Source organism: Lepisma saccharinum, chromosome 16 (assembly GCF_977018435.1).
Source record: "Lepisma saccharinum chromosome 16, izLepSacc3.1, whole genome shotgun sequence".
In the NCBI taxonomy this organism is placed as follows: Eukaryota; Metazoa; Arthropoda; class Insecta; order Zygentoma; family Lepismatidae; genus Lepisma; species Lepisma saccharinum.
The window spans coordinates 8,320,916-8,333,508 of record NC_139244.1 but is presented as its reverse complement, the minus strand read 5'-3'; the positions used below and the strand labels follow the sequence as shown (position 1 = coordinate 8,333,508).

Sequence of the window (12,593 nt, the reverse complement as noted above, 5' to 3'; positions counted from 1 at the left end):
ATCTGTAAGGGTCACCAATGTTTTAAAACATTCTTTATGAATAATTTAGTTTTTTTAAAACTATCGTGTCAGCTTTTTTTTGTATTTACTTTTTCAGGTCAAATTAATCACATACTCACCTCTCCTATGCTAGGTTGGTAATTATTTCTTCCTCCCCATCATTAGATCATAGATTCAAACAATTAACCAAACAAACAAATTTGTATTGTGTGCTGATATTTCAGCAGCTGCAAAGAAGAAGGATGAAGTTGATGACGAAGAGGATGATTATGACTACGATGACCCATTCTTGAATGATGCAAGTTCTGATGATTATCAGCCAACAGATTTGGATAGTAGTGAAACAGACATGGGTGATGATGGCAGTGATGAAGATGATGCAAAACGAATGATGAAGGAAGCAAAAAGATTTTTGAGGAAGAAGAAAAAGCTTAATAAAGCATGAGTAAAGCAGGAAATTTTTATCTACACTTTAAACATAATGTGTGCATAAATTTACCAAAAAAAATTGTTAATATTTTTATACGAATTCCTATATAAATATCCTTTTAAGTTGTTTTTTTTAGTGTTGGTAAATACCAGTGGTAACCATTATCAGCTTGATTATAAACTTGATACTAGACATGCAGTAGTTTTCTGGAGTTCAGTATTTCGTAAAGTGCAAAATACTACATGATACTTTCATGGTGTCTAGATATTCTGGATATTGTGCACAATTCTAAATTAACATTTGTTTTGCATCAGTATTGTGGGGGTTCTAAAATAGCAACTATTTATATTCATTTATGAAATTATGAATAATTTGAATGAAAATCTTGCAGGTTTTGATATGGTAAAGTTAAAATGAAATACATTTATGAATATTCTCAATTGCTTTAAATTCTTACAATATTTAAGTAATGATATTAATGAGAAACAGTAAGAGTATTGGTTCAATATGACATCTGGTCAGCAACAAAAATACACTAGAAAGACTGAAACCTTTGTTGATAAACAAAATGTGCAACTTCTTGATGCAAGACTATCACAAGTTTCGACATATATATTTTTAAAATATGTAATCTTTGTTAAAGAATAAACCACAATGTAGTGAAATATGTGATTATTAGAAAAATTACAGAATTTATATAATCTGAATTGATCATTTATCCTGTTTACAACTATGAGGTATATAAATGCTTTCTTGTGATTATGTAAATAAGTTAAGACGTTAATTATAATTTGTATATTAAGGTGCAAATAGTACAAAGCATAAGTTAATACCAGTAATGCAATAGTTCAGATAGTTTTATTTTTATAAATATTTATTTTTAGAACTAATGTTATGTAAATTGAACTGCATTTGTAATGTTTTTCCTTATGAATATATGCATTATTTCATATGTACTATTATTTGATTTTAGCATCTGTTACCCTAGATTTTTTTGGTTACAAGTGTTTGTGTATATGTTTGTAAAATTCTCACACTTAGTGCAGCTTTTTAGTGTGTGTGCACACAGGTTAAGATTTCCTAGTATTTCGAAACTGTTTAGTATACTTTTATCTCACCAGAGGTATTCAACAAATTTGTTGCCCATTTTTTGTGGCTTAGTTTCTGCCCATCAAGGCAAAAGTTGGTTTGATCTGCTGTTAAGGATTTGTTTATGGAAAGTGACCAAGAGTGTCATTACCAACAATACAAGCAAAATTTTAAGATTGGTACATTCTATTTTAAATACTATTGTTTCATTTGTGGGCAAAATAATTTAATTGTCTGGGCCATTTTCTCACATTTTTTTTACAGTAACTTACTACGAACCCCCCCCCCTTCTCTCTCTGTGTATGTTTGTGTGTGTGTGTGAGAGAGAGAGAGAGAGAGATCGGATTATTTTCACTGAATTACTTATGTAAAGGCTATACAGTATATTAAAAACAATGACGTACATGAAAAGGGCCACATTTAGACCATGTGCAGAGGACATCTTTTTCTGTATACCCAAAGCACCTTCCTGAAAGTTAAGCATTCAGTTATTCCCGAAAGTAGTGATGCCAGTATGGTGGCTTTCCATCTTACCAGGAGTGGAATTTATTGCCTAACCTTTGTCCTTTTTTCAACAGCAGTCAAGTCATTTCCAGGTAACAGTTAGTGTTCTACAAGAAGAATGAGCTGTGCACTCTCCATCCATTTCGACAAGACATAAAATACATTGATCTTTGGTTAGTGATGTGGATTCTTGCTTCCCTCATATTCTGATATTGTGCTTCTTGAGTTTTCCATTGCATAAAGGTAGTCAACGGCAATCAAAATGGGACACCTAGATCCTGAAATTCTGCCTTCCCCTATGGGAATGAGAGACGCGGTAATAGATAATTAAGGTACTCACGTTTTCCGCGAAGCTGTTTTACATTATTTTCTATTAATTTCGATAGCTACTGCCACCATCCTTGTTGGAATTCGTTGTGTTGTTGCTTGGGCATTTCTGTTGTTTTTTCCTAAATCGCCACTAGGTGTGCCGCTGTCGCCTGTATGTCTGCGTATATGTCATCTGCTGTTCACCAGTGTTAATTGCTGCAGTAACTGAAGCCGGGTGTGGTGTGCCTGACCACCATCTATGTTCAGTTCATGGTTGTAGTGCATGATGGCGTGTGTTTCTTTAATTTTTGTGTGTATGAGAGTGTGTGCTTTGTATTTGACATGTACATGTTTTCTTCCTAAATTTTATCTGAGGCACGGACAATGTTAGGGTCATGCTGTGGCTGCTCTTCTTCTTCCTCTGACCCCATTGTGTATTCCAGAGGTAGAGTAAACCTTTTCAGTGGCTTAGGCCCATCAGGAACTCCATCTGACGTGACATGGAGAGTATTTTCGATGTTATATGAAGGGATGGATCCAAATTAAAGGCACATTTACAAATGCAATTAAAACTTTTAACCTGTAGATCCATAAAAGTAAATGCAAGACCCAAACTGTTCAAAATCTAATGTTTCACCAGCTTTGTTGAATAATGACATGGTAAGATTGTGGCAATATTTTGTTAAATAGCATATCTCAATGTTTCTTTTGTTCCTAAGCATGCAATAGTGCATAGCTGTGTACAACAGGGAAAAAAGCTGCTATTGTTTTGGAGTCATTACAACATAATAGATCTAAAGTGTTTTTTATCGTGCTGTTTGTGTGTTTTTAACAAATAATAGATCTCGTTACTTCTGGTAGTATTGCTTTATATCAAACAAAATTTATATGATGTTGCACTGTATTTTCAATTTCAGAGAAATAAAAATTGCATGGAAAGTAAGACTATATTATCATTTTAAAAGCACATTTTGTACATTGAAATTGAAATCAGAAAATAAATATCTGGTTCAAACAACATTTTCGCAAAAAATAAGAAATAAAACTATCCATGGTGTAATCAATAGAAGCCTTCGTCTTCATCTTGGAATTCATCCTGGCTTGCACTGAACACATCAGCCAGCATGTGCTTGGGTATTTCAGAGCCACGGACATGAATAGTGTAGCAAGCGTTCTCCATCTTCCCAAGAGACTGGCGTAGAGTATACATCTTCTTTGTCATTTCCTTCGGTCCAGAATTCCCCACCCTGAGAAAACCATTGTGGATTTCTCGTACGAAAGCACATGTCTTGTAACAACTTTCAATTTGCCCCAGACCAAGATTGTTGATGCACTTCCGCATCAGTTCCCCTGTCAAATCGGCCACACCCAGAATGTAATCTGTCGGTGGAACAAGCGTTTTTCCTGCCAACTGAAGACTTTGGTCCTTTACTTCAGGAATTTCTTCTAAATTTGCATCTTTTTCCTCGGCCTTAGGGTCTTTGTCGTCGTCACGTGCAGTTTTGTCCGTTGAAGCAAGTGCTTCTTGGATGCCAGTGTAACTCAGTTTCTCCTGTATTGAGGTCCAATTCTGCAGACTGCTGCTTTTCAAATAGTAGTAGAACGTTACTGCTTCAACATACTCTTGAAGACCTGCAAACGAGAGAGGAAGTTTATATAATTCCCCAAAGAGAGATTCCACATCAAAGTCGTCATGGCCTTGTAATAAAGCAGTCTCGGGTTCGACACATACTGGCTCAGATCCCACTTAAACTGTAGGTCAAATCCTGATTAGCCTATTTGTGCATAAAGTGGGCAAAAAAACTCAACCTAATCCATACCAAATGACAATAAAACATTCAAATGTTGACTAAGGCAAAATTTATTGTATAATTGTTATTCAATAATTATTATTGAATTTATTGTGAATCTTTGAAGACTACCCTGTTAGAGGGTAATAAATTTTGCCTTGGTTAGCATTTGAATGTTTTATTAACTTGGAAACAGTGTTACCAAAGTGACAAGCACAATCTGAATAAGGTGTGGATCTTAGCGGCCCTAACACCATGTGCACATTAACTCTAGCGCTTCCGCAGTGGTGGATTACAAACAACTGAAATGGCCAAAACATAGTTCCTTTAACATGAAATGGAAGCCAAATTACAGCAGATCTATACAGCACAAATATAACGTACACAAAAGACCATCATATTTAAATTATTAAACAATGTACACTTCTCCAAATGTTACTTGACAGCCCTGAAAGATTTCCAGAAATCGTTAATTTGGCAACATAGCTCTGGAGAACCAGCAGAGTAGCCAACTCTACTGCAGGTCCTTCTACTAGGCATGAAACCCTGTGATGAAAGATTTACAGTCTTGTTTATAACATTAAGTCAGAAACTATATTCGCTCAACATATTAATAGAGAATAAAACTGGAAACTGAAGTATGAGGAATAATTTAAGAGAATACTTGCGATTCGGTATATTAAAATTGGGATCAGACAAACTGTTGAGAGGTTGGAAACACTGCACACGCTCATGGTCACCTGGAGTAAATCGCTGTCAAGTTTGAACACAAAGGAGCATAATTTTGAATAGTTTATGCAAATTGTATGACAACAACTTTGCAAAGTACTGTGCAATGAGCGAAAAGTAACAATTCTCACAATTTCGAGTGAAAGTAACAATACTCTACAACTTCGCTTGTAGCCAATGCCTTGAAACATGTTGATGACTGTGCAAACTACCACTTTTGTATCCAACAAACACATTTTCATTGGCAAATATTGCCGTTTTAGCGCTGCAGTCGCGACCGTGTGAGTTCTCGCTGACATCCTTCATCCGTTAATAAGCCACAGGCAGTCGTGGGAGCAGGTCATGCTTTTTCTTCGTAGGTTTATGAAGGTTTGAAATATACAAGAAAATCAATCGGCCCGCTGACTGTGAAGTCCGGTCTGTGTTTCGTTTTCTCAATTCAAGAAACGTGAAACCGTTAAGACATCCACCGTCAACTGTGAGAGGTCTTTTTTTTTGTTTAACCTTTTGCCGCCCAAGCGTCTCGAACGAGATACCCAAATGTAACCCTCACTGTCCCAAGCGTCTCGATCGAGATGCTGTGTCAAGGTCGTAGTTTTTACATTATAACTTTTCTATTTTTGGCTTGAATTTCGATTTTATTTTTTTATATTGTTCCTAACACATGTATTTAACAGAAATGGTTTTTTGCATTTTTTTGTCTTCATGAAAATGGAGGGGAAAAGGCGGGAAAAGGTACTTCTCTTTTGCGGCTCTTTTCAAAGTCAAATTTTTGCCGACAAAGGAAGACCAGCTTTGTTGTTCTAAAGCAATGCTTTTCACTCCCTCCTGCTATCTGCGTTCGAAGGAAGCTTGTTTATAAGTATCCGATGTCAAAATGAAAGTTTTCCGTGAGGGCGGAAGCAGGGGGTGGGGGTGGGGGATGGGAAAGACTGGTTGTTGAATCTGCATTGTGAGAATGGGAATTCGAAGCGCGCTGAAGGAAACCTTTGTTTGTGAGCACAAGTGTTCCACAATGTTGAAGAGAGGTCACCCAGCATTGTCTAAAAATAGAATGTCAAGCAGCTGCAAGAATCGGTGTTCATTTTCCAGTGCGTTCTAGCTTTTCGTCCATGAAAGTTGTGCGTAGATGTGTGTCGTTTTGTGCCCAAGTGCGAGGATATTTTTTGACTGAAGTGACATACTTCCAAGGACTTTTTTGTCATCTACGTGTTTGTGAAAAGTGTGCTAGTGTCGTTTGGCGGGGGGGGGGGGGAGAAACCCCATTTTTTTAAAAGAAAATTTTTTCAGGGGATTTCCCCCCTTTTCCCCTCCATATGTGCACCGAATGTGCATAAATTATATATAGTCTGAATCTGTGATTCATTCTGCGTACAACGGTATATTGTTCATATCTCCAGGGCAAATAGTCTCTGAGCTGTAGTCAATTCAATGTAACTCTGCATTTCGCTCACTTCCAAAGCTTGAGACAGTGGCGTACAAGCCTTTCGTTTCAGGGGTACAGCTTGCGTTACATTGGTCATACGGCAATGATGCAAATATTTTTCTGTTTCTTACATGCCAGCGATATTTTCTATGTGCATTTTGAACTTTTCATATCCTTTTTTTCGGGGGGTGGGGGGGAGAAACCCCATTTAAAAAAAAATCAGGGGATTTCCCCCCTTTCACCCTCCATATGTGCGCCGAATGTGCATAAATTATATATCGTCTGAATCTGTGATTCATTCTGCGTACAACGGTATATCGTTTATATCTCCAGGGCAAATAGTCTCTGAGCTAAAGTCATTTCAAGGTACCGCTGCATTTTGAAGCTTGAATCAGTGGCATGCCGACAATTCCTATTGGGGGTATAACTCAAGTTACATTGGTCATATGATAATAATACAAATATTTTTGTGTTCCTTACATGTTAGCGATCATTTCTATGTTCATGTCGATACTGTCATGTACTTTTTGCTTGAGGGGAGGGTGGGGGAACAAAAATTTTTTTCCCGAAATTTTGGAATTTTGAGAGTTAGCCCCCTCCCCCCACCACATATACGCGGAATTTGCAAAAATTTCATATAGTCTGAATCTCTGGTTCATTCCGCGTACAACAGTATATCACTCATCTCTCTAGGTCAATTAGCTTCTGATCTACACTCATTTAATTGAAACTCTGCATTTTGCTCAAAATCGGCTCGGGACAGAGAGGCTTACATGTGAAAAAGGCCTTGGGCAGCAAAAGGTTAAAGAAGGTCGTGAAGCGGTCGGCCATCTGTTGTGACCGAGGATTTGGTGCGTCCGGTCGGTGCTGAAATTCGTGAAAACAGACTCTTCACAATATCGTTGCTTTGCATGGAATTTCCACAAATTTCAAGAAAATAGTCCTCTACGAAATTGTGACAGATCGCCTGGAATCGAAAATTGTGGTCAGCGTTTCGACGAGGATGATGACGTCGGGATACAAAAACTAGTGCCACGCTATGACAAATGCTTGAAAAATGGTGGAAACTACGTAGAAAAGTAGTTTAAGGTCTGTAGAATGCAATTCAAATAAAAAAAGGTACAAAACTATATTACTTTATTTCTTACACCCTTTCGGTACTTACTTTCCGAATACACCTCGCCTCGTATGTTGGGTGAATATAGTTTCTGACTTCTTGTTATAAACAAGAATGTAAATCTTTCACACAAGGTTTCTCGCCTAGTACAGGGATCTGCAGGAGAGTTGGCTACTCTCTGCTGGTTCTGCACAGCTATTTTGCCAACTTAACGATTTCTGGACTTAGAAATCTTTCAGGGCAGTCAAGTAACTTTTGGAGAAGTGTCCATTTTGATGCTCGACATTCAAAATATTTCAAAGACAGCCTCTTCTAGAGCTTATTGGTTTAAACATTTACTGCAAGGCGACAGGATGCATGCATGCACTTGAGAAAATGATTTAGTCTGAGTAGCACACAAGCAAAATTGCAGCTTGTCATGTCACCAATAGAAAGATCTGCAGGTGGGTGAAAATTCATTCTAGGCTCACATGTGAGAATGTTTTGGATAATTATATTATTCATATTTACATGCTTTTAGCAATTTATATGTCAACAGTGTTGCACTTAGGTTCCCTATATTGTAAACCATTCATTAGCATGAGTAACATTAATTTTACATAAAACTGAGCTTCTGAACTTAGTGAAACCTGTTATTTTTATGATTTTAGGAAAGCATTAAGTGAAAGTATCAGTGACAGTGCTTTATCGTGCAAGTGAATACAGCACCCAACAGCAAGTACGATTTTACGTTGTTAGGTTAGGATTGTTAGCAATTTTCAACATGTTCTTTCACTATTTGAGTGTGCACACAAATGGTTTTTACTTATGCAGGCCATATTTTGGGATCACTCATTTGGGTCTTCCATGTGCTGAAATTAATTTTATACTATGTAAAACATCTGTCATCGTTTTCTGTCACTTTTGGCTATTCACGACGATGAGGGCTACTGATGATATGACAAAAAGACATTCACAAAGAATGCCCAGGCCAGGACTCGCACCTTACAGAAACATGAAAAATAAATAATATAGTGTGTTATTTCACATTTTGCGTTTCCATATTCCTCTAATCATCGCTCATCCTCATATTCGTGGTTAATCAAAAGTGGCAGAAAAGCGAAGTCAAAGTTAAGCAAAACAATCAACAGACAGTTTTCACAGAACCTATCTACTTTTTCAGTGGCGTGACCAAGGAGAGGTTGGAGGGCGTAATAACCCCCCTTTTGGCCCAGTATTCCTAAAAAAAGAACATCACAAAAGTAGGAAAAGATGGCAAAATGGGGGCTACAGAAAAAAGGGTACGTAACCCCTCAATTTCGAAAATACTGGGCACGCCACTGTACTTTTTAATCTGCATGTTTCATGAACGTCAAAGACCCAAAGAACAGCCAACTGCCATGTTAATGCATTAAAATGCATTGCGATTTTCAGAGTGTGCCCTTAGTTGCTATACTATCAAAACATATTTCTGAACTGTGAAACTAGATGCATACCTGCAGTGTAAGCCCTCAGGAAGTGGTAGGGATCTTCTCCCTTCAGCTCCCGTGCGATATTTTTAAAACTGTCCTCCTCCAACTTGGCAAGTCGGGATGCAGCCTCTTCCAGCACAGACCCCTTTTGGTTCTCCCTGCTTTAGAATGAAAATGACATCGGTCAATACACATGCCAACGATGACAAAGAATAACATACCACATGTCACGTACTCTTAAATTTACCCTTGGGAGAAACGATGCTACTGTGGTGGTGATACCCCCTCATTTAGAAGTTCTCCACCCACAGAAGCAGTGTTGCAAATCAGGGTTTTATTTCTAACTTCAAAAGCTCTCTTCCTAGGTTTCTAACTGATTTCATCTGCAATCTGGGGTAGAGCATGCTCATTCGTTTCATTTTCATTTGAACAGAATAAGGCTTGTGTGATTTAACAGCAAAATACTACAAAAAGAGAGTGGATTTATGTTCTGTTCTACCAATTGGAAACTAAAATAATATTTTCAACTTAACCACATAAAAATAGTTTGGCAGTTTCAATTAGAGGACTGACTCAAATACCCGAGATTTATATGCAAGATACATATACTTTTCCACTCTGCTACACTAAATGCTGGAAGATTATTCTTGTGTTAGCACATAATCCTAGGAAATATTTGAAAGCCACAGTTACCAATACTATTTGAACATAAAAATTAACTATAAGGCACATTACATACTATGCACATACTTCTCCCACAATTTCATATTTAAAAAAAAAATTAATAGTTTACAAAATACTTCTACTTTGCAAATCCTATTACTATATCATTATGCTCACCTGTCAACAGTATGTAGCAAGAATATAATCCTTTTACTCTCAATGGTGATGTCACGACTTATCTTGACAATGCGCTCATACTTGTCGTGCTTTGCATCCAACTCCACTGCATACTGTCGAAAGCACTTGATGACTGGTGAATTCTCATCGATGTTCTCGACAACCTGCTTCCCTCGTTCACCAACCACAGCCTTATATTTACCTCCTCTTCCATGTCTGTGATCGGAGCGCCCTCTCTTTGGTTGGCTGTATTCTGTTGGGTAATTACAAATATGGTAAATTTCTTATATCCGGAAAATGGCTGAAATTTGCTAGTTATTTAATTTGAATATTCGTACTTACGTATTATGCATTTAGGGACTTTATTTTAATGCTAAGGGAACCAAACCTAACCTATACACGAAAGCATATATTGAACAAAACCTTAAGTAATCGCTAAAACTCCGCACTATGTGGTAACAGACATACATCGAAATCGAACCATGTAAAAATTGTATTCATAGCATGATGAAATCTCATTAAAACAAAAGGAACTTGGGCCATTACAAAGATATATTTTATGTTCTTTATAGCACACTGCAATGGGTAAAATTTTCGTATCCCCAAAACGTATTTCTTCAATTTTACAGGAGAAAGTACTTACCGAAATGGGTTTATTTATACTTTAGGAAGGTCTTGGAAGTTTGTTTTCACCTCGTTGAAATTTTTTTGCCGGTAAATCATGTAATTTTAGACATTAATGTCACTCCAATGCACGAAAGCTGTTCCCTTGATGTCCGTCTACTACGTGAACCAAATATTTGCGAGCGTTTCATGACGTAACAACCGGTCAGTGTTTCCAAATACGCGGTTTTGTAACTGTGTAACAGTTCTAGAACGTAAATAAACGTGAGTTACTGTTCATCATTTCTGATTACGAACTTGCGACAACATGACGTGCACAGGATCAGTGGCGTGCTCAATGTGAGGTTGATGGGGGCTATAACCCCCCCTCTCGCCCAGTATCTCTAAGGCTATTTATGAATGGTTCGTGGGCTATTTATGTATGGTTCGTGGGGCTATCCGTGAATGGTTCGTGGGGCTATCCGTGAATGGTTTGTGGATCTATTTATGAATGGTTCGTGGGGCTATCCGTGAATGGTTCGTGGGGCTATCCGTGAATGGTTCGTGGGGCTATCCGTGAATCGTTCGTGGGGCTAGCGCCAATGGTTCGTGGGGCTATCCGAGAATGGTGTGTGGGGCTACGAATATTTTTTTCGAAACCAATTTTTAACTATTGAAACCTTTGCGTGGCCCTACTAACCTATCCACGAGCCAATGGTTCGTGGGGCTAGCGCCAATGGTTTGTGGGGCTAGCGCCAATGGTTCGTGGGGCTATCTTTTTCACTATTGAAACCTTTGCGTGGCCCTACTAACCTATCCACGCGCCAGTGGTTTGTGGGGCTAGCGCCAATGGTTCGTGGGGCTAGCGCCAATGGTTCGTGGGGCTATATTTTTAACTATTGAAACCTTTGCGTGGCCCTACTAACCTATCCACGCGCCAATGGTTCGTGGTGCTATCTTTTTCACTATTGAAACCTTTGCGTGGCCCTACTAACCTATCCACGTGCCAATGGTTCGTGGGGCTAGCGCCAATCGTTCGTGGGGCTATATTTTTAACTATTGAAACCTTTGCGTGGCCCTACTAACCTATCCACGCGCCAATGGTTCGTGGGGCTAGCGCCAATGGTACGTGGGGCTAGCGCCAATGGTTCATGGGGCTATCTTTTTCACTATTGAAACCTTTGCGTGGCCCTACTAACCTATCCACGTGCCAATGGTTCGTGGGGCTAGCGCCAATGGTTAGTGGGGCTATCTTTTTCACTATTGAAACCTTTGTGTGGCCCTACTAACCTATCCACGCGCCAATGGTTTCAGTTGCTTTGTTTTATTTCAATCACTTATCGCACAACACTCTTGCTACCTGGCGTTCTGACGTCAGCAGACTGAAGTTTATTTTTAGGCTAAAGGCCTATGTTGTTATCCATATCATTAAAATTTCAGTAACCACCAAACGTCTCTAATTCCCTTATTTTCGTATTTTCCACATTCATACTTACGTATTCTCCATACTAGTACCTAGATATTTTGCTATGAAGAAGGTCGCAACACTGCATAACCACTGATCATGGACTACGCTAGTCAAGATTTCTCCGCCATATCGCGTGTAACGCAAGCAAAAGCGAAGAAAATAAAAATACTCCATATTTCGAAAATTGAGATTATTTGCCTGCAAAAAACGAAACGCGAAATAGAAGAATCCTTACGAATGCAGAATATGTAAGTATCAATGTGAAAAATACGAAAATAAGGGAATTAGAGACGTTTGGTGGTTACCGAAATTTTAATCTGCAATGTTATAGTGAAGTAATTATGTCATTGCAAACTCCACGAGATAAAGAGCTACATATATGAAATTATGTAATGCCATTATATGTGATGATAAAAACTGTAAAGTTCTAAGGAATACGAAGAATTGCAAGTACCTGGATCACATTTCGAGTCCATATCTCCGTTATTTGTGGTTCTCGGGTCTAGAAATAAATTTTATATCATAAAATCTCGAAATTTATTGACGCAAAAAATAATTCACATAACTTTGGGGGGGGGGTACACTCTGTCATCGTCAACGATGCTTACTGTTCAATTTCTCATGGTGTAGCGTACATTTAATAACAGTTTCATTTCATGACCAAACTAGCAATTGAAAAAGTCAAAATGGAAACTCACCATTTCTTCCTCTGTTTTGTTGCGACATAACTATCCGTATTATTGATAATGACTTACAAAATTATACCTTTCGTTTGCCTAATCTGTTTGTATTCAATGTTTCTGTTTCTAAACAACCACAATACAGATTACAGAATAG

General features: G+C 38.1%; 2 protein-coding genes across 2 annotated transcripts in view; one reads left to right on the top strand and one right to left on the bottom strand.

Moving 5' to 3' along the window:
* Positions 1-3,269, top strand: part of LOC146000241 (uncharacterized) — a 22,837-nt gene extending 19,568 nt beyond the window's left edge. The window contains exon 6 of the mRNA XM_083137663.1: positions 225-3,269. Coding sequence (XP_082993789.1) covers positions 225-445 — 221 coding nt within the window. The 3' untranslated portion in view covers positions 446-3,269. The remainder of the gene's footprint in view (positions 1-224) is intronic.
* On the bottom strand, positions 3,261-12,593 carry Trax (Translin associated factor X). The gene is made up of 4 exons (XM_083137664.1): positions 12,455-12,593; positions 9,686-9,938; positions 8,870-9,006; positions 3,261-3,964 (listed from the first exon to the last, which is right to left on the bottom strand). Exons 1-4 carry the CDS (start codon positions 12,480-12,482, stop codon positions 3,393-3,395), a joined length of 990 nt encoding a protein of 329 aa, XP_082993790.1. The 5' UTR covers positions 12,483-12,593; the 3' UTR covers positions 3,261-3,392.

Excerpts from the sequence above, each read along its gene's own strand:
- Trax (XM_083137664.1), bottom strand. The coding sequence starts at position 12,482 with ATGTCGCAACAAAACAGAGGAAGAAATG. Across the intron at positions 9,007-9,685 it reads TTGCTACATACTGTTGACAG|CAGGGAGAACCAAAAGGGGT; the intron begins GTGAGCATAATG and ends TTCATTCTAAAG. Across the intron at positions 3,965-8,869 it reads CCTGAGGGCTTACACTGCAG|GTCTTCAAGAGTATGTTGAA; the intron begins GTATGCATCTAG and ends TCTCGTTTGCAG.